This window comes from Hemitrygon akajei, chromosome 5 (assembly GCF_048418815.1).
Source record: "Hemitrygon akajei chromosome 5, sHemAka1.3, whole genome shotgun sequence".
Classification (NCBI taxonomy): Eukaryota; Metazoa; Chordata; class Chondrichthyes; order Myliobatiformes; family Dasyatidae; genus Hemitrygon; species Hemitrygon akajei.
In genome coordinates, this window is record NC_133128.1 from 127,809,907 (window position 1) to 127,830,664 (window position 20,758).

Below are 20,758 nucleotides of genomic sequence, written 5' to 3' on the forward strand. Positions count from 1 at the left end.
GAGAGTGTCCTGACCAGCTGCATCACTGTCTGGTATGGGAATTGTTAGGCATGTGACCACTTAGACACTACAAAAGATTGTGAGGATGGCAGAGAGGATCGATGGGATCTCTCTTCCGCCCATCCAAAATATTTATCAGGAGTGCTGCATAAACCAGTCTCTCAGCATCGTCAGTGATCCCTCCCAGCCCTCCAACCATCTCTTTGACCCATGACCATCAGGCAGGAGGTAACATAGGTAACTTAGCATTGGAGTAAGGACTGTAGGATGAGAAACAGCTTCTTTCCCAGGCTGTAAGACTACTGAACGCCCTAGGTCTCATCACGTATGAAGCACCAGTACTTTTTAACTTCTGTCGTAAATGCACCTTATTATTTGTTAGTTTATTTGTGGTGACATTACTTTATGTCTTGTGTGTGAGTTGTATGTACTGTGTTGGGCACCTTGGTCTGCACGTTGTTTATTCTGGTGGTGTACAAATGTATAGTCGAATGACGATAAACTTGAACTTGAACTTGCACTCTTGCAGTGAGCCTGCGATGCTATTGCAGGTAAGTTTTTCATTGCACAAACTTGTGCACATGACACTAACCTTGACTCTGGTTTTAACATCAGTGACGAGGACTTATTTTCCACTAAACTGAAGGGCATAGCTGTCTGTGGTACAGCTCTAAGCTGCAGAAACCAAGTCTCAGTTTCAACGCTCATCTGGTTTACATTCACTTTTCAAATCTTTTGAATGCTGAGGTGATTATTATGTGCTTCCCAGAATACCATAGCAAAAGGTTTACCCAGGTGATGGACAGCTCTGGTCCCCCTTGGTATGTACGCCAGTCCAGATCTCGACAGGCCAAGGACTTAGTTTAGGAATCCCGGCCCTCTCCCCACTCAGACCATACTCCCAAATTGTTGCCTTCTTCAACTGGGCTTCACGATTCAAGGTTCCTTTTAGCACATTTGATAGCTCCTTGTGTGATTCTTCAACAAACGTCTCCTTCTAATATATTGCACAGCTTATCAGAAACCACCTGGGATGTTAATTCTGAAATTAATTAAGGAGGTTGGTGAATCGTTTTTACAGATACTGGCAGTGAGTGGCTCCAGTGAGACATTCCTTTGTTCCCACATGGTTCCAGCATCAATCTCAAATCATAAAAGCGCATTCACAGACAACTCATGGCATATAGCATGTTCGATGGCACCTTAGCATCTATAGGGATTTCTAGACACAATGCTGAGACAATGCCAGTCTTAGAATGCTGGGCTGATGCCATCTGTCAATCTTGCACAGGAAGTCTGACCCACATGATGGGAAGAGGTCACACCTTCTGTCCAGCCTCCTCAAGCTGTGATGGACGTCATTTAGTGGATGAGATGGTGCCCAGCTGACTACCTAGTCATGTGGGGTGCACACTTTTCAAAGGGTTGAAGAAGGAAGAACTAGAGGACACTGCTTTAGGATGAGAGCAGAAAGGTTTAACAGGAGGGAGGATTTTTTTTAACCCAGAGGATGGTCGGAATGTGGAATAGAAACATAGAAAACCTAAAGCACAATACAGGCCCTTCACATGTGCCGAACACATCCCTACCTTAAAAATTAAGGTATTAAATTAAGAATTAAGAAATTAAGAAATATAGGGTAGAGGGCTTACCTATAGCCCTCTATTTTACTAAGCTCCATGTACCTGTCTAAAAGCCTCTTAAAGGACCCTATCGTATCCGCCTCCACCACCGTTGCCGGAAGCACATTCCACGCACTCACCACTCTCTGAGTAAAAAACTTACCCCTGACATCTCCACTGTACCTACTCCCCAGAACCTTAAACCTGTGTCCTCTTGTGGCAATCATTTCAGCCCTGGGATAAAGCCTCTGACTATCCACATGATCAATGCCTCTCATCATCTTATACACCCGCCAGAAGAAGTGGCTGACACAGGTACATTAACAACATTTGAACTGCACTTGGACAAGATCCCACATGGGATGTTGGGTCAAGAAGTTTCAATTACTTAGCATTCAGGAGGAGGTAATAAATTGGATGAGGCTTCACGTGAGAAGCTGGAGAGAGGCTGTAGATGGTTGCCTCTCTGAATGGAGGCCTGTGACTAACGATGTGCTGCAAGTATTGGTGCTTGGCATCTATGGCAACGATCTGGATGATAATGTAGCAAACTGGATCAGCAAATTTGCAGATGGCACCAGGATTTGGGGTGTAGTGGACAGCGAAGAAGTCTGTCTAAGCTGGCAGCGGGATCTGGACCACGTGTAAAAATGGGCTGAGAAACAGCTGATGGAATTTAATGCAGGCCGATGTGAGGTGTTGCTCTTGGGAGGAAGAACCAGGGTAGGAATTATATGGTGAGAGGTAGAAAAGGTGGATCTGGGAATACAGATCCATTATTCCTTGAACATGGCGTCACAGGCAGGTAGGGTTGTAAAGAAGGCTTTTGGCACAGTGGCCTTCATAAATCAAAGTACTGACTGCAGGAGTCGAGATGTCATGTTGAAGTTGTATAAGGTGTCGGTGAGGCCTAATTTACGAGTATTGTGTGCACTTTTGGTCATCTACCTAATAAGATTGAAATTTACACTCATTTAAGGACTCTTTTATCTTGTTATTTCATGCTTGTTATTTATTGATATTCATTTATATCTGCATTTGCAGTTTGTTCACAGTTTACAGTTCCTGATGTTTACAGTTTACAGATCTTGTTTACAGTTACTGTTCTGGAGATTTACTAAATACAGTATGTCCGCAGAAAAAGAATCTCGACATTGTATATGGTGGCTTGTATGTACTGTGATAATAAATTTTATTTTGAAGTTTGAACTTTGAAATAATGCAGTGAAAGTTAATGAGGATGATGCCAGGGCTTGAGTTATAGAGAAAGGTTGAATAGATTAGGATTTATTCCCTTGAGCGTAGAAAAATGAGGGGAGACTTGATAGAGGTATACCAAATATGAGGGGCAAAGATAGGGTAAATGCAAGCAGGCTTTCCCACTGAGGTTGGGTGGGACTAGAACTAGAGGTCATGGGTTAAGGGTGAAAGATGAAATGTTTAGGGGAACAGGAGGGGAAGCTTCTTCACTCAGAGAGTGGTGAGAGTGTGGAAGGAGCTGCCGGTGGACACAGGTGCAATTTCAACATTAAAGAGAAATTTGGATAAGTACATGGATGATAGGGGTATGGTGGGCTTTGATCCGGGCACAGATTGATGGGACTAGGCAGATTAACAGTTCTGCATGGACTTGATGGGCCGAAGGGCCGGTTTCTGTGGTGCACCTGGACAAGTACTTGGATAGGAAATGATTAGAGGGATAGAATCCCAACAGGGGCAAATGGAACTTGCTTAGGTAGGCCTCTTTGTAAGCCTGGACTAGTTGGAGTGAGAGGCCTGTTTCCATACTGTATGTCTTTGTATTGGAGTATTGGACAGTATTGGAGGTAATATTCCTCCTTCCTGCACTCTGGCTGGTGCTAGTGACCCTGGTTACTGTCAGAAATGGGGGATTTGGTGGGTGCTGTACTGAAACATTCAACAGCAAGAAGAGAGGAGGCATGCTGCAGTGTTGAAAGGCCTTTTCCATCGGAACGGTTTGAGAATGCCCAATAGTTCTCCAAAGGTTATGCAGTGCTGCAGCTTGCCTGACTGGTTTAGTGGCTTGAGTTCAATCTGAAACACTTTAGAGCAATTTCAGTGTGAACTCTCTGTCTAAGAGGTCGCTATGTCTCATCCTTCTCCAGGTTGGTAAAACGCTCTGTTCTGTGCTCCACCATGGCTTCCAGCAAGCCTCTTGGATCTGTGAGACGTAGAGAAGGCAAGCAGTTTCCCCTTGAGACGTGGGTCTGACATCAATTAGCACTGGCTAGTTTTGAATGATGCCCTCATTCATATAATGGGACTGTATGGAGATATCTTCACACATGGGTAACCTATCTGGCTGTTACAGTCTCAGCAGTTCTGCCTCACAGACAGGCATGGGTTAATCACTCATTGCATTTCAGAGTTCATCTCCCTGTGCACTCCAACTTCTCCCCTGGTTGAGGCCCTTTTGAACATGGACACCATATCGGCCAAGGTTCCAATATGTGTGCCTCTCCAGGTTTGTGAATCTTTCCTAATGATTCTTCATAGCTGCTGAATCCATTCATTGAAATCTCTAGGATAACATCATCTAATCCCAGAGATTTATTTGCTTTGGGCTCTCTTTGTCTGTCTATCATCTTGGTTATGATCAAACTCATTAATTAATCTGCGATACTCAAGGCTTCCCTGATGTCCACCTGCAGGGCAGGAAGTAGATATCCAGTGTGCTTACCTCACTCTGCTCACCCCCTGTTTGAAATCTATTTGCATCTTTACTGTTCTCACTACTTCCCTTCTTTCCCTCGCACTGATGAACAGATGAATGTGATTTCTTCTGAATTCCCTCAGCAAGCAATTAGGAAGGTAAATAGTAGGTGATCTTTAATTGCAAAGTTTTTGCAGTCTGTAAAGAGGCTTTGCTGCTATTGTTCTGGGCATTGCTGGAATACTGTCCACAGTTGTAGTCTCTTCACTAATAGAAGGATGTGCTTTCATCAGAAGGTATACTAACAAGGCTCACTAAGTTAATGGGAGAGGCTGGAGAAAAACATAAATTGCTGGAGGAACTCAACGGGTCGGGCAGCAAATATGGAGGGAAATACTTGGTTGACATCTTGGGCTGAGACATCTGGACAGAGTGATTGGAGGTAGTTACTTGCTGAGTGGAGAGATTAGAAGGTCTTGAAAGAGCCTTTGAGAATCATCAGGTTCTGGCGTTTGGTGATACCTTGGATCTGAGGGTGGTATAACTTTTTCACTCCCGCATTCCTGTTTTGGCATCTTTGCCACTATCATGAGCCTTGGCTATCACCTGCCCAGATGGAGGATCTTGGCCTGAGCTGCTGAAGTAAATCATACCATTTACTTCCATAGCTGCTGCCTGACCTACAGAGTTCCGCCAGCATCGCTCACCAAACTGATTGTTCAGATATCCAAAGAGCAGGAAATGAACAGGGTGGCTCCTTGTTCACTGGGTTTAGCGGAATGGAAGCTGATGACATGAGCATGCACAGAGTGTGTCAGGCTAGACACCAAGAAATTCTTTCACCTGGCTATACATTCCAGAGTCAGGGATCAGTCTTCAGGGAATGGATCTGTAATGTTAGAAACGTGAGGAAAGATTTCTTCACTGAGCAGTTTGTGAATATTTGGAGTTCTCTCCCGCAAAGACGATAGCGTGAGTTCAGTCATTGAGTATGCTTAAGACTGATAGACCTTTAGTCATCAGGTGAACAAAGATATACTATTGGAAGAGTATTTTAAGATGTGGATGGGCTACACCGAGGAGCTACAAAACTGAGAAGCTCCTGTTCAAAATAAAAGCCACTGAAGAAAGCTATAGGGTTCTAAAAGATGGCTGTTAAATAATCTTTCAAGAGGGTGAACCCTTGCAAGGCATCAGCCTCTGTTGTTGAAACTAGTAAGGTTTTGAAAACCTCTGCCAACTAATTGGCAGGAGCATTCAAGGACATCTTTAATCTCTCACTGCTGCAGTCAGAAGGTCCCACCTGCTTCAAAGGGGCGATGATCATACCAGTACCCAAGAAGAGCAGGGTGAGCTGCCTCAATGTCTATCCCCCAGTGGCTCTCACATCCAGTAAGCTAAAGTGCTTTGAGAAGTTGGTAATGGCCAGAATCAACTCTTGTCTAAGCATAGACCTGGACCTACTGCAATGTACCTATCATCACAGTATGTCTACACAAGATGCCATCTCATTGGCTCTTCACATGGCCTTGAATCACCTAGACAATAGTAATACCTATGTCAGGCTACTGTTTATTGACTACAGCTCAGTGTTCAACACAAACATACCCTCAGTTCTAATCAAAAAGCTCCAAAACCTGGGTCTCTATACCTCCCTTTGCAAATGGATCCTTGACTTCCTCACCAGGAGACCACAGTGTGTGCAAATTGGAAATAACATCTCCTCCCTGCTGATAATCAACAATGGTGCACCTCAAAGATGCACGCTCAGCCCTCTGCGCTCCTCTCCCTACATCCGCAATGGCTCAAATCCATCTTTAAATTTGCTGAAGACACAACTATTTTTAGCAGAATTGTAGATGTTAATGAGGAGGCGTACAGGATCAAGATAGGTCAGCTGGTTGAGTGGTGTCACAACAACAACCTTGCACTCAATATCAATAAGACTGAGGAATTGATTGTAGACTTTAGGAAGGGGTAGTCAAGGGAAGACACACCAGTCCTCATCTGGGGATCAGAAGTGGAAAGGTTGAGCAGTTTCAAGCTCCTGGATGCCAGCATTTCTGAGGATATAAACTGGGCCCAATATATTGATGTAATTACAAAGAAGGCAGAACAGTGGCTAAATTTCATTAGGAGTTAGAGGAAACTCAGTATGACACCAAAGATACAAGCAAATGTCTGCAGATTCACCGTGGAGAGCCTTCTACTGGTTGCATCACCGTCTGGTATAGAGGAGTGACTGCACAGAATCAGAAAAAGCTGCAGAAAGCTGTAAATTCAGCCAGCTCCATCATGGTCATTAGCCACTCCAGCATTCAAGACAACTTCAAAAGGTGATGGCCCAAAAAGGCGGCATCCATCATTAAGAACCCCCCATCACCCAGGACATGCCCTCTTTTCATTGCTACATCAAGGAGGTGGCACAGGAGCCTGAAGACACACACTCAGCGTTTCAGAAATAGCTTCTTACCTCTGCCATCAGATTTCTGAATGGACAAGGAACCCATAAACACCTCCTCAGTTCTTTTTGCACTATTTATTTAACTTATTTTTATATTTACTTCTTATTGTAATTTATAGTTTTTATTTCTATGTATTGCAATGAACTGCTTCTGCAAAACAACAAATTTCCTGACATATGCCGGTGACATTAAACCTGATTTTGATTCTGATCTAACTACAAACCGCACAACCCTAACTGTTATGGTCAGATACAGCAGACAACCAATCACTCACCAGCAGGGGAAATCCCCTTGTATCAAACCCTGTCTTTACTTGTTACTCAACCACACACTTTCATAAGGACAGCACAGTGTTGCAACGAATGAGGTGAACCCAAACGCAGGGCGCAGGCACGGAGATTGAGTTAGGATACAGACGTGGGCGTGAGCGTTGAACAGCAAACAGGAGGGAGTGCAGGAAAGCAGGAGGCAGGCAGAACTCATCTTGACACAGAGCGTAGAAAGGGAAGCAGCAGACAAAACTTTTCTTAGCACGGAGAGACAGAGTTACACAGGTAAACCTCGGAACTGGAGCTGAACTTAGAAAACTTATCTTGACTCGGAGAGACTGAGTTGCACAGGTAAAACTTGGTACAGAAGCAAAACTTAGAACACACAATCCTAAGTGGCCGGGAAATGTTAATTACCACACAGGCAAAATCAATGATCTGGCAACTAGTGGGTGCAAAGCCAGTGTTCCTAAACTGCAGGTCTTGATGAAAACCAGGTGTGCTGCCATCAAAAGAAATTAGGCAAAAATGGGGGAATTAACAGTCGGAACCATGGCACAATCAAAGGGAATTAGGAGAAAATGGGGAATTAACGGTCGGGACCGTGACACACAGGGAACTCTCTTGACCTCGGTCCCCAGAAGCCTCAAGGTTACATCTCTAGGAGGAACCTATAGGCGGCTTGGTACAGTCAACGTCTCACAGTATGGATCTCCCAACCCACGATGTCACAGAAGGATAACATTCAGTTCAGCGTCTCTGTACTGTCTCGATGAATGCCCTTTCCTCTTCTCCATCCTCAGCACTCTCACTTTGATTTCTTTTAAGCATATCTCATTTTGTGCAGGAAGTTTATCATTCATTGGTCATGTCAATGTTCCATGTGTCCTCCCCTCTGGCTTCAGTGCTTTGAGGCACCTGCCATTCTATTCAAACCATGCATTTAGGGTCATAGAGTTTCATAGCACAGATATAGGCCCTCCTGCCTAACTCCTCCAAGAAGCTTACTTGAGCTAGTCCCATTCAAAATCTCTCTGAACCTTTCCTATCTCTGTACCTGTCCAAATGCATTTTAAATATTGTTTTTGTACCTGCCTCAACCACTTCCTCTGGCAGCTCATTCCATACACAGATTCCCCTCTGTGTGAAGCAGTTGCCCCTCAGGTTTCTTTTAATTTTTATCCCTTAAGCTGATCCTCTCTAGTTCTTGAAATCCTAAGTGGCTGATGTTTGCCTGGACCATTTTATAACAATTGCCTGACCATTCTCTGGGATTTACTGACAGCACTGAAGATGGCACTCAGCCATCCCTTTGTACTGTTCATCAGTGCACATCACATCGTAAGCAATGTGGGAGCATCTGCAAAACTATATGATGCAGTGCAATAATCTGCTATGTATTACCTGGCATCTTGGGACTCTGACCAGTGCTGCATGACTGAAATGTTAATTCATTCAGAGGTGTAACAGAGCTCCACTTTCCCATCTCACTCAGCTGATGTTGGCGAAACACAGTGCAAGGCATTCACAGGTTAATAGCAGAATATTTGCAGTTGCTAAAATTTTAGCAAAATAGTTGCAGTTAATTGGACACTCGGCAAATGGTGCCTGATTACAACAAACAGACATTGGCCAGATGTAATGCAGCTGAGACAAGGTGAGGCACAGTGGTGCCTTTTCTCTTCCTTGGCTGTAGAGCAAATTCAGCTGGCATTTTTGAATAGATTTCACATTAACGAGATGTTAGCTTAATTACACCTTCACCAAACTAAATGTGAAAGCCGTATCACCCGACTATATTCATTAGTAATATATAATCCTCATTCATTTACTGCTGCTATGATGATATAACTGGTGTTTTCCATGTGGCTACACTCCCTGTGCTATAGCGCGACACCTTAATCATTTTCAAATAGGAGGTAAATGAACCACCAGCTAAAACATTTCTAACATCACGTGGGACACTTCATTCTGTTGTTTCATTGACACCCCATTGGTACAATCAATAATTGTCACCTCCCTCATTTCCATTACCAAGCTCAGAACATTAATCAGTGAATAGATGCCATCGACTTACATCCATGAATTCCACATTCGCCTTGGGACCTGTTCTCTCACGGAGGATCTTAATGGCTACAGGAATCTTCACCGTCTCTCCCTCCGGGACCCAGATGCCCTGAAGAAGACAAAAAGCGTCACCTCAGAAAAATGCTTTGTACAAACAAACTATTTCCATTACAAATGGCTCTAGCTGGGGGAGCTTTACCTCAGCTGTCAACGGCTAACAGGAGCAACCAAGAAAATCCATGAGCAGAATAGATTTAGATGGATCAGCCTGCATTAAGATGAACTGGCAGTGCATGCAGTTCGAAAGCCTTAAATCATAATTTGAGAGGGCAGCTGATGAAACAAAGGAAATCGCAAAATCCTGAGAAACTGCTAAAATGAATGAATAGGAGTTAATGTCGTGAGTCACTACGGAAGAGAAAGTCAGTGCTACTTACTTTGTAGACTGTCCCAAAGGCGCCAGAGCCAAGAATCTTGATGCGTTTCAGCTCGGTCTCCTTGAGGATCCTAAGTTGGGCCTGATTTGGAGCAGCGCCACTGGGGGTTAAAGGTTCCACTAGCTGAAGACAGAAAGAATTTGAAACATGAATTTCTTGAGTCACTGGAACGATCAAGGAAGCAGAGGTCTGGGATATATTTTCATTACTTTCAGATCAAATTGAGGGCCACCACGTATTCAAGATGATGCCATTTCAATTCAGGAGCACAGAGAGTGGTGACGGTTTCACAAATGTCTACAATGGCAATTGGGTCTGGGCCGACAGACATATCTGGAGAGGGTGCAGAGGAGATTTCCAGGACGATGCCTCAGATGGAACAATTCCCTACAGAGACTGGATTTAGAAGATTCATAAGAGATCTTATGGGTTGGATTTGTCTTCCTCAGAGCTGAAGACACTGAGGATTTGGGATGTGATTGAGGGATACAAAATAATGACGGCATTGATAGGATAGAATATAAGAAACTTGTCCCCATGACCAAGCTGGCTAAAATTAGAAGGCATCAACATCATGAGGGAGAAGAGATTTGGGAGGGATCTGAGAAAGAATTTTTTCTACCAGAGGGTGGCTGCAATCTACAAAACATAGTCTGAGTGGGTGGTGGAGCCAGGTACACCCACAACATAGAACAAGCATCTGAATGAGCTCCTGGATTGTCAAACCTCAAAGACTACAGATTTAAGTGCTGGTAAATGGGACTACTATGGATGGGTAATTCACAGTTTGATTTGGTGGGTTAAAGGGCTGGTTTCTATGCTGTATGATTCTAAACTACATTGCAAAGACTAGATAGTGTAGAAGAAGCAAAAACATCATAGAACTTTAAAAGGAAAATAAGCTTGTAAAGGCAGAGAAAGTTTATCAATGAGGTTTATTTAAGGAGACTTTTAAAGGAATAGATGAGCACCAGATAGACCAAGGGAATTTCAGTGTGTGAGCATCAGGTAGCAGGAGCAATGAAGATAAGCTAAAGGAAGAGAATGCAGGGAGAAGGGGACTGGGTGAGTTTGATAGGAAGATACTACTTGAGGAAGTTGGAATGGTTTGAGTTTGTGACTCTTCAGCAACACTAAAATAAATGCTACTTAAGAAGACATAACCTGATTGGTTTTATTTCAGCTCTCGTCAACCAACTACACTGAGTAAGATGGGCCCAGCCTGAAGAGCATCAATGACTGTGTTGCATGAATTCACACCAGAATGGGCTCAGTCTGGAGCACACAATACGACCATCCCCACAGCTGGGAGATATTGGGCCATTGTGGGCTGATGGGGAAGAGAGAGGAAATGGGTTACAATCAATACCTTGTTGGCTTGTATTGAACTTCAAGCAGTCTGGACTAGAATTAAACTGAGTGGATCTGGTGCCTCAGTGAAATTGAGCACATTCTGAAGCTGGAATGGAGGTGCATATGTTTCCATCTCTACCTTTAATCCTCATCTTATTACTAGCTCATGAAAGCTTCGGCATGAGACCCATTTATCAACCAAGCAATCAGTCAAGGTATAACATTACTGTTTATTTGCTTGATAGAAGCCTTGCCAAAGTTGAATGGCTCCTTTTAAATCCATGGCCTGAGGTTGTAAGGAACTGGCTAACGGTGGGATTTGGGCCAAACGCAGGAAAATAGACTGGCTCAGATAGATCTTTTTGTCATCATGAATGAGCTTTCAGTACTGTGTAGTTCCATGACTCTGTCTGCTGTTCAGCCAACACCCACCAATGCCTTGGAATGTCACTGGGTATGGCATCCCAACGACACAATAGTTAGCTGGCTAATTAAATACTATAAATGACTGGTTAACTTACATATCAGTAGCAAAATTGGTGGTGTTACAAGGTAGAAATTGGGGGACTGTAACTGCTATAAACTTGGTAGGCTGAATGTTCTCATTCTATGTCATAAGAATTCGAAGTGTATTTTCCTATTTAGCGGAGAAAAAAAAACAGCTGAGCTTGGCGAGTTGATCCTGTCCGCTGGCGTTACCTCGGTCTCCAGGAAGCGGCGCATTGCCCGTTTCTTCTTGATGCTCTTCCTCCTCAGGTACACGGCCACCACCAGCCCCAGGATCACCACGATGAAGAGGCCGCCTATGACTCCGGCAGCGATCAGAGGGGTCCTGCCGATCGAAGCGACAGGGGAGGGGGTGGGGGGGGAGCAAATGTCAGTGAGGGAGGGGCAGTCACAGCAAAAAGAAGGAAGAAAACCGCAAACACGTCCAATCACCCTCAGGCAATCACACCAGTCTGTCTAAAGAGAACAGGCAGAAATTCCCCAGGTACCCCACGATCAATCCCAAGCAAAGAGTTGCATGTGAATAATATTCCCACATGGGATACAGTAATTATCTTAAAATATTTCAACCCCTATTAAGAATCCAGCAAAAGGATGCCTGTGTGTTCTGTTTATATTTTTGGGTTATGGGAGGTTATGTGGTAGGCTAATTGTTAATCTATGATCACTGCGTTTCCCCTGGGTCCCAGTGCTGTCGCTTCTTCAAAGGGGAAAACACACATGCATGGATATTAAGTGAAAGTTTGACTTCTGAGGCCTTCATACATTAGAGACAGAGAGAAGATGTTAGGTTTGCGATAACACTTAAAAGCATATCCTGAAATTCTGACTAAACAGGGCTGTTAGGCAAGGGAAGGAGAAAGGAGTGTAGAGCAAGTTTCTGTCTTGATGACTGAACGGTAATTATAATGAATGCTTGAACTCTTTCTGAAGGGCTTCACTTGGCTCTAAGAAGCCCTTGAGGAAGTAGAGTGAGATAGAATGGGGGAGGGGTGGTGGGCTCTGAAGGAATGTACAACGTCTGGTTGTGTAAATCCCACCTGCTTTCAAAGTCGAGCTCATCAGACTTGGTTTTTAATTAGAAATATTCATCATTGTAATCCGCTTTTATTACCAGAAGGGTCTAAAAGGAAATCATCCAAACTCAGCAAAGAGGCAAGGCAGCAAACAAAGACACCTGCTCCAAAGGGCCCATTGATCGACTTAAAAGAGATGGGAAACAAGAGCTGAATTAATATTTTCCTTCAGAATATGATTCTTTGGGCAAAATATCCTCCTGATTGATATTTCCCAACAAAACAGGAAGGGGATCAGAGAAGAACGTGGTGCATTTCCTGCTGCTGGGTGAGAAGAGCGGGAAGATGGCAGAGGATTGTAGGGGGAAAGTGGAGGTGGGCGGCTCGGATGGGGAGAAAGAGAAAGCTTTTCAGTAGGAGCAGACCATTAACTGACGAATAAGCACATACAAGACACCAGTGAGAGGAAGAAGACCAGATTATTACAGATACATATTCCACATACGAACAGAAATCTGACTGTTCCACCCGCCCCCCACCAAGTTCCCTCTGCTTTGCAGTAACGACTGGAGAGAAGCAAAGAAAGCACGGGAGAAATATGTCAAAAGGGGACATGGCAGAAAGCACTAGGACAACACCAACCTATCTGAAAAGGATCATCAATAAATAGTCAGTGTGTTTGTGGGTGGAATCACTAATGGAGCAGTGTGTCTGGGAATGGGGATCATTATTGTGAACAGACTGGGGTCCGCCCGGGGGAGGATCATCAACGGGACGGTGGAAAACATTGACTGTTTGGTTGGCGTGGAGGAGGCTAATTTATGGACAGGTCATTCTGGGGGAAGATTATGCTTGATAATGGCCGAGAGAGTGGGGGGGGGGTGGTGGTCTCTGATGTACAGGCCTGCTTTAGTGTAAATCAGTAAAGGACTGGCCTGTTAGATAGTTCATTGATGGACTGATCGGTCTGTGGGAAGGATAAATGGTGTTGAGGAGAATTGCTATAGGATGAATCTTTATGGACAAGGATTAATACTGGACTGGGATGTACAGGGAGTATCGTTGATGGAACTGTCCACTGAGATGGAGAAACATAAATGGACAGGCCTGTCCTGGGGAGGAATATTAAGGGTCATGAAGGGATTGCTTTCTGTGAGGGAAGATTGGTCCATATTTGGATGGTAGGACTGGCTTTGTGGGAAAATGGAAAATCGTGGACTGGCCTGTGTGAGGGAAGAATTTTAAAAGACATCTGCATGGGGGAGGATTATTAATGGACTGGTCAGTGTGGTGGGGGGGGGGCTAGATTACTGTGGACTGGGCATGAAGGAATGCAATTTCAGTACTGAACTGACCTGGCAGGCAGGGGTAAAATGAAGAAATGGTCTGTCTGGGGGAGAATCTTTAATGGACAAGTCTGCCTGGAGGGCTCCTATCACTAATGGACCAGTCTGTCCAGAGGAGGGCTCCCGCTGGAGTTGTTTGAGGTTCCTGAAAGTTGCTGCCCTGAGGGAACAGCTCCATGGGAATAAACTGTTGCCCGGCAGCCTGTGGCCCCTGGTTAGGACACTCCAGCCAAGTGCCGTTTAACACAGGTTCTGCAGCTACTGTGACAGTGCACATTACCATGTCATCTCTGCTGGCACAGAACTGCAATTACTGTGACAGATATTTGATGTTTTAATGAGGCTCCAGTCAGGAGGTTTCCAATGAATCCAGTAAGCTTCCTGTCTGAAAGGCACACATGCTAACGGTGTAGTACTGGGATAATTACTGCTGCAGTTATGGTGCCCTCTGCTCTCTGGAGTAAGAGAAGCTGGCTTCCGGCAGGCTTCTTATTCCTTCTGAAAATGAGTCCAGTTGGTCACTGCTTACAAGTCCTGTGATGAGTGTGAGGCAGGATGGGACCAGGAATCCAGGATCTCAGCAGAAGCTGGGTAACCAGATAGTAATCATTTGCAGGAATTCAGTCATCAGTTCTTTGGAATGTTCTCAGAAATTCCAGGAGCGAAAGATTCTTTTCTAGGAAACATCTTTGATCAGTACAAAGGGGAAAAGTATCAGACAGTTTACAATCTTTCTGGTGAAGGTGCTCCCACAGTTGGGGAGGGAGCTCTGGGGTTTAGAACCAGTGCCGATGCGGACTGTTGATACATTCCCTAATCAGGATGGTGTATGACCTGGGAGGGTGGGGGGGGGGGGGAGTGGGAATCTGTAGGTGGCGGTGTTCCCATGTATCTGCTACCCTTGTCCTTCTCATGGGCGTGAGAGGTGCTGTCAGAGTAGAGGAACGACAGTGCTTTTTGTAGACTGTACACATTGGATGGTGGACGAAGTACCAATCCAATGGGCTGCTTTGCCCTTTAGGGTGTATAGCTTCCTGGGCCATTAGAGCTCAATTCTTCCGGGCAAGTGGAGGGCATTCGTCTGCTATGGCTGGTCAAAGGTGGCACAGCAGCGTAGTAGTAGGCGCGACTCGATTACAGCTCGGGACACTCGGAGTTCGGAGATCAATTCTGGCGCCGTCTGTAAGGAGGTTGCACTTTTTCCCGGGAACTCTTGGATTAACTCCGGGAACTCAGTCCAAAGACGTACCAGTCGGTAGGTTAACTGGTCATTGTAAATTGTCCTGTGATTAGGCTAGTGTTAAATAAATGGTTTGCCGGGCAATGCAGCTTTTTGGGCTAGAAGTGCCTCTTCTGCACGGTATTTCTAAAGAAATAAATAGAATTATAACACCAACCCCCTGCTGTGTCAGATATTGATAGTGGGGCTCTGCGTTGGTAATGCCAGTTAACGCCAAGGGACAAGTGTTAAGACCCACTGCCAGTGGAGGTGGGCACTGCCCAGTATTTTTGCGGCACTTGCCGATCATCAGTCCGAATGTTATCCTGGTCTTGCTACATGCAAGCATTGGCTGCTTCGTTGGCTCAGGAGTTGCAAATGGTAAACAAAACTCACGTTAATCACATTACATCACCTTTACTGATCCGGTGATGGAAGTACGGCCGTTGATGGAACAGCGAATAAAAACCTGGCTGATGATTCCACTGCCTGAGCCTGGGCACCGTCAGCATAAGGAGAGAAGTTTACACCCAGTCCTGCCAGGACATGACTTGGGGGGGGGGGGGGGTGGAAAATATGAATAAACCAGAACGGGACAAAAGCCCCAAAATGAATTGTTTTTTTGTAGTTCATTGTCAGCATGTCTGTTTCACAAGAATGTCACTACTGGGATGATGTTGCTTTAAGTGTTTCTATTGTCTTGGCATGGCTAATTAGCACTGAGCTGCAAAATTAAGAGATCATGACTTTGGGACTCGGGTGTACAGGGTTATAGACCGGCTCTGACTGCATCAAGAACAGGAGGGGAAAAAGAATATGGACTTGTTAAGTAACACAGGAGGATATTCAGTGAGGAAATTCTTATGTTTAGCATGGTAGGAACTGGAATTTTATTCTGCTCCATATATGTTCAGAGCTAAGGAAGGCCGTTAAACAGAATGAAATCAATTGTCTTTGTCAGGACTGTATCAGTGTCACAGAAACCCTATCTTCAGCAGAATGGAGAGTGTGTGCAAAGTAATCACTCATATCTGTTCCCTGTTTGTCACCCTAGGAGTGTTGACCCAGCACTTATTATAATAGTCTTGAATCTGCCTCCGAAGCTTTTAATTCCCTTGCACTGACAGAAGTGTTAACTCAGTAGTGGCGTCTGTATTGTGCAGCAAGATGTAACAGTGTCCTGGGTGGGTTACTAGAAAGCATCACAGGTAATTATAAGCAGACTACAGTTGCCCAACATCCCTTGCACTCTCTCCGGTTAAAATATCATTCAGCAAACATCAGATCCCTGCTTTCACTTAATCTGCACAAGTAATCCACTCTCAAAGTTGAGACTAAGAAGATAAGGCCTAGCAGTTAACCCTGAGCAATTAGTGAAATACTTCAGATCTCGTTAGTGTGGCACTACAGCCTTAAAAAAGAAACGTTCACAGATGAAAGTAGAGCAAGAAGACAGAGACCAAGACCATCGCGTTGATTGTACCTTATCTTATTATACGCTTGTGACAAGGTGATTAGTAGGTTAATTTGATGATATCACAGGTTTTCAATTTCTAATATCTAGCCATCATTTAGTTGACCTATGAGACACAAGATGGGGGCTGAAAAGGGTATGAGATGAAAATATGGTGGATGGTACCTAGCATGTCGGGGGAAGGTGGAATGAATCATCTGCCCGAAGGAAGGACCTGTGCACCTGACTTCAGCTAGAGCACCGCACCATCCCTTTCTCAGCAAACATTCGCACAGCACAGCATGCAGCGGACAGTGCACAATAGTACCTATCCATCAGCTCGATGCAGTCCCGAATACGTGGGCCTGTGCACCTGCAGCACAGCAAGGTTGAAGTCCATTATTCAGGAGTGGGGAGAGGAACAAAAAAACCATCATGTTAACAGAGTAATTACAACCTTCGCAATGTTACAGTAACACAGTCACAATGGTTAAATTACAGCCTTGGGGCCCCCCTACATGTTGTTTCACCTTCAAGGGAACCTGCCAGTGCATTGCACCCTCCCCGCCACTCCCCTTCAACCACGAATCCAACAAAAGTGAGATAAAAGCCTTTTTAAAAGCATACCAAAGCAGGGACAATGACAATGCAATCTGGATGGAATGAACCGGTGATTAGGAGAATGAATGCCACATGAATTGAACGGTTATCAGCACTGTGTTATAAACCAGTCTGTTGAAACTATTCATACTCGACACAGATAGAGGGTGACAGATAATCATACACACACGCTGCCCTCTACCTCCCTGGGTCGCGTCGGAAACCAAGACCCAGCCGCCAAATAAAGCGAGCGGACTTGTAACTGCCTGACTTCAATTCTTCTCGATTGTTTTCGGTCAAAAGCAAGGGAATGGTCTTCACTGGGAGCATTCAATGCAGAGAAAAATGTGTTGAAGAAAGCAGCAAAGACCCCTTAGGTCAGGGGCCAGTCTTGTTCTTGATTATTTCTCCAGTTAGGACGTAGACGTGTTACAAATTGACTGCAGGCCAATTATTGCAATATACTGTAATGAGCTGTGGGCCACTTTGATTTATCTACCATTGTCATGTGTCCAATTCCTGCCCACCAAGGTGGGTTTAGGCTCAAGACATTTACGCCCAGTCAGAGGGGAAACGTGTTGTGATTGGCACAATGCACTAGGACTGGGATGTTTACATTCAGTTCTGTTTTTTCTTCATTCCTACTGTCAGATCATGATTGGCAAGACCTGCATTTAATGTGCATCCCAAGCTTCCTGGGGATATTGCTGGTTACCTACCTTACTGAACCGCATTTGTGACGGTCAGGACCTTCAGGTGTGTGTGTGTGTGTGTGTGTGTGTGTGTGTGTGTGTGTGTGTGTGTGTGTGTGTGTGTGTGTGTGTGTGTGTGTGTGTGTGTGTGTGTGTGTGTGTGTGTGTGTGTGTGTGTGTGTGTGTGTGTGTGTGTGTGTGTCTTGGATGGCACCAGGCAGGGGCGTGCTCATGCTCTCATGCTCTAGCTGCCCCACTGGTCAAGGACACAAGCTGGGACGATGGTGTCAAAGAAACCCTGACCTGTTGGTGTAGCATGAGTTGCAGATGCTCCACACTAGGCAACAGTGTGCAGGTTGTGAAGGAAGTGGGAGAGGTCGATGATCAGAATCACTGTCAAGTTGTGACAAGTATTGTTTTGCTGTAGCAGTACAGTGCAATACATAAAAATTGAAATAAGTTACAAAAATAAATATAAATAAACAGGCAGACAAATAAATAAAAAGATAGATAGATAGATAGTGCAAAAGGAGAGCAAAATAGTCTTCATGGGATCATAGACCATTCAGAAATCTGTGAAGAGGGACTCTTTGTCCTGAAGAACGTTGAGCTTCTCAGATGTTATTGGGGCTGTATTCACCCAGGCAACTGGAAAGTGTTCCGTAGCATTCCTGATACATGCCTAACAAGGATAGAAAGACCAGGAGATGTCAGCCGGTGAGTTTAAAGGTTAACTGCACAGAGTACAGGACAAGTGTGTTCCAAAAAGAAGGTAGGGCAAGGATGGCAAAAGAAGGGAACCCTGGATGTCGAGGGAGGTGGCGAATTTAGTCAAGGAGAAAAGCAAATGTATTAAAAGGTTTAGCAAGGTAAAGCCAAACAGAGCCCTTGAAGGTTATAAAGCTAGAAAAGAACTCAAGAAAGGAATTAGGACATTATGAGGGTTCATGGAAAGTCCTTGGAAAAAAGGACTAAAGAGAATCCCAAAGCATTCTATACAGACATCAAGAGCAAGAGCATAATTAGGAAGTGAGTGGGGCAATGCAAGATTGAAGGAGGTGGCAAATGTGTAGAGATGGAGGATGTGGGACCTAAACGAGTACTGTGCATCAGTATTTACCAAGGAGAAAGATATAGAAGGCAGGGAGATTGGTGTGGATTGTACTAATTTGCTAGGGAATTTGTAGAAGTTAGTGTTGGGTCTCTTAACATTAAAGTGGAGAAGTCCCCAGGCCTGATGAGATATACTCCCGATTACTGAGAAAGGCAGCAGAGGAAGTCTCTAGACCATTACCTTCATGTGCTCTCTAAGTACAGGTACTGGTGAGTAGCTGAAGTTTTTCCGTTATTCAAGGAAAGAAACAGGGATAATCCTAGAAACTATAGACCAGTGAGTCTCTCGTCATTAATAGGGAGTTACTGGAAAGAATTCTTAGTGATAAGATTTATAAGTATTTGGAAAATCATGGCCTAATCAAGGCAAGCCAGCGTGGCTACCTATGGGGCAAGTCATGTCTTACTAACTTGATTGAGTTTTGCAAGGAGGTGATGAAGGTAATTGATGAAAAGAGACCTGTGGATGTTTTCTACATGGAATTAATATGGAGTTTGTCAAAGTATACTAAAATCCATGTAAACAACATCCACAGGAAGGCTCATCCAGAAGATTAAGATGCATCGAATCCACAGTGAATTGGGCCATAGAAGACAGAAGGCAATGGGCAATGGGCAATGGGCAACGGGACTTATTCTGGCTGGAGGTCTGTGACGAGTGGCACTCTGCAGGGATCTGCACTGGGATCTCTGCTGTTTATGTTATACACAGTATAAAGGACCTGGGTGAAAATGTGAGTAAGTTTGCAGACGATATGAAGAACATATTTTGGATAGTGTAGAAGCAAATTACAGTGGCATATAAATCAGCTGCAAACATGGGCATAGAAATGGCTGATGGAGCCAAATGTGAAGTTCTGTTCTTTGGGAGATCAATGTAAAGAGACAGTACACTGTTGACGGAAAGACCCTTAACAGTGTTACTATGTAGAGTGAAGTCTATAGCTCTCTGAAAGTGGCTACACAGATTAATAAGGAAGGCAGATGGTATGCTTGCCTCTATTAGTCAAGGAACTAAGTTCGAGAGGCTCGGTTATATTTATAAAATTCTAGATAGGCTAAATCTGGAGTATCGCATTCCATTCTGCTCAGCCCATAATAGGAAAGATGTTGAGGCTTTGAGGGAATGCTGCCTGGACTAGAAAATGTGAGCTGTAATGGGAGGGTAGGCAAACTTGGGTTGTTTTCTCTGGAGGCCGAAGGGAGAGCTGGTAGAGATTTATAAGAATATGAGTGGCACAGATAGAATAGAGAGATCTTTGCTTGGGTTGAAATGTCTAATACCAGAGGACGTGCATTTAAGGTGAGAGAAGAAAAGTTCAGAGGAGATGTGCGGGATGAGGTTTTTTCATACAAGGAGTGGTTGGTGCCTGGAATGTGCTGCCTGGTGTGTTGGTGGAGGCAATTATGAAAGAAACATTCAAGAAGCTCTTTGGCAGGCACATGAATGTGCAGGGAATGGAAGGATATGGACATGAAGTAGGTAGAAGGGATTAGCTTAGTTGGGCATTGATTACTACTGTAATTAGTTCGGCAAAACATTTTAGGCTCTAAGGCCTATCCTGTGCTGGATTGTTCTCTGTTCTATGCCGGATACTCAGACTCTGATCCTAGAAGGTCGATCATTGAGGCCCTAGCTACAGAAATACCACTGAAGGTCAGGGACAGGTGGATTGTTAGTGTCTTGTTTGAGGTTGTTATTGCTTGGCACTTTTGTGGAGTGAATGTTACTTATTGGCCCATGCCTGTCTGTTGGCTGGCATAGACTCTGCACTGGCTGAGGAGTTGCAACTTGAAATGAGCATTGTGCAACTGCCAGTACATATCTCCACTTCTGACTACAATAAAAGAAGGTCATTAATGAAGCAGATTGAGATAGTTGGGCTTAGGGCATTGGCCTGAGAAACTCCTATAGTTCTTAGGAT

General features: G+C 44.4%; 1 protein-coding gene across 7 annotated transcripts in view; it reads right to left on the bottom strand.

Moving 5' to 3' along the window:
* LOC140728164 (receptor tyrosine-protein kinase erbB-4-like) overlaps positions 1-20,758 on the bottom strand; it is a 943,636-nt gene that overhangs the window by 251,522 nt on the left and 671,356 nt on the right. For 6 of the 7 annotated variants that reach the window (XM_073046457.1, XM_073046456.1, XM_073046455.1 and 3 more), the window contains exons 16-19: positions 16,757-16,801; positions 11,587-11,719; positions 9,535-9,657; positions 9,108-9,206 (exon numbers count right to left, since the gene is read on the bottom strand). In XM_073046457.1, coding sequence (XP_072902558.1) covers positions 9,108-9,206; positions 9,535-9,657; positions 11,587-11,719; positions 16,757-16,801 — 400 coding nt within the window. The remainder of the gene's footprint in view (positions 1-9,107; positions 9,207-9,534; positions 9,658-11,586; positions 11,720-16,756; positions 16,802-20,758) is intronic. The other variant, XM_073046453.1, reaches the window with a different exon arrangement.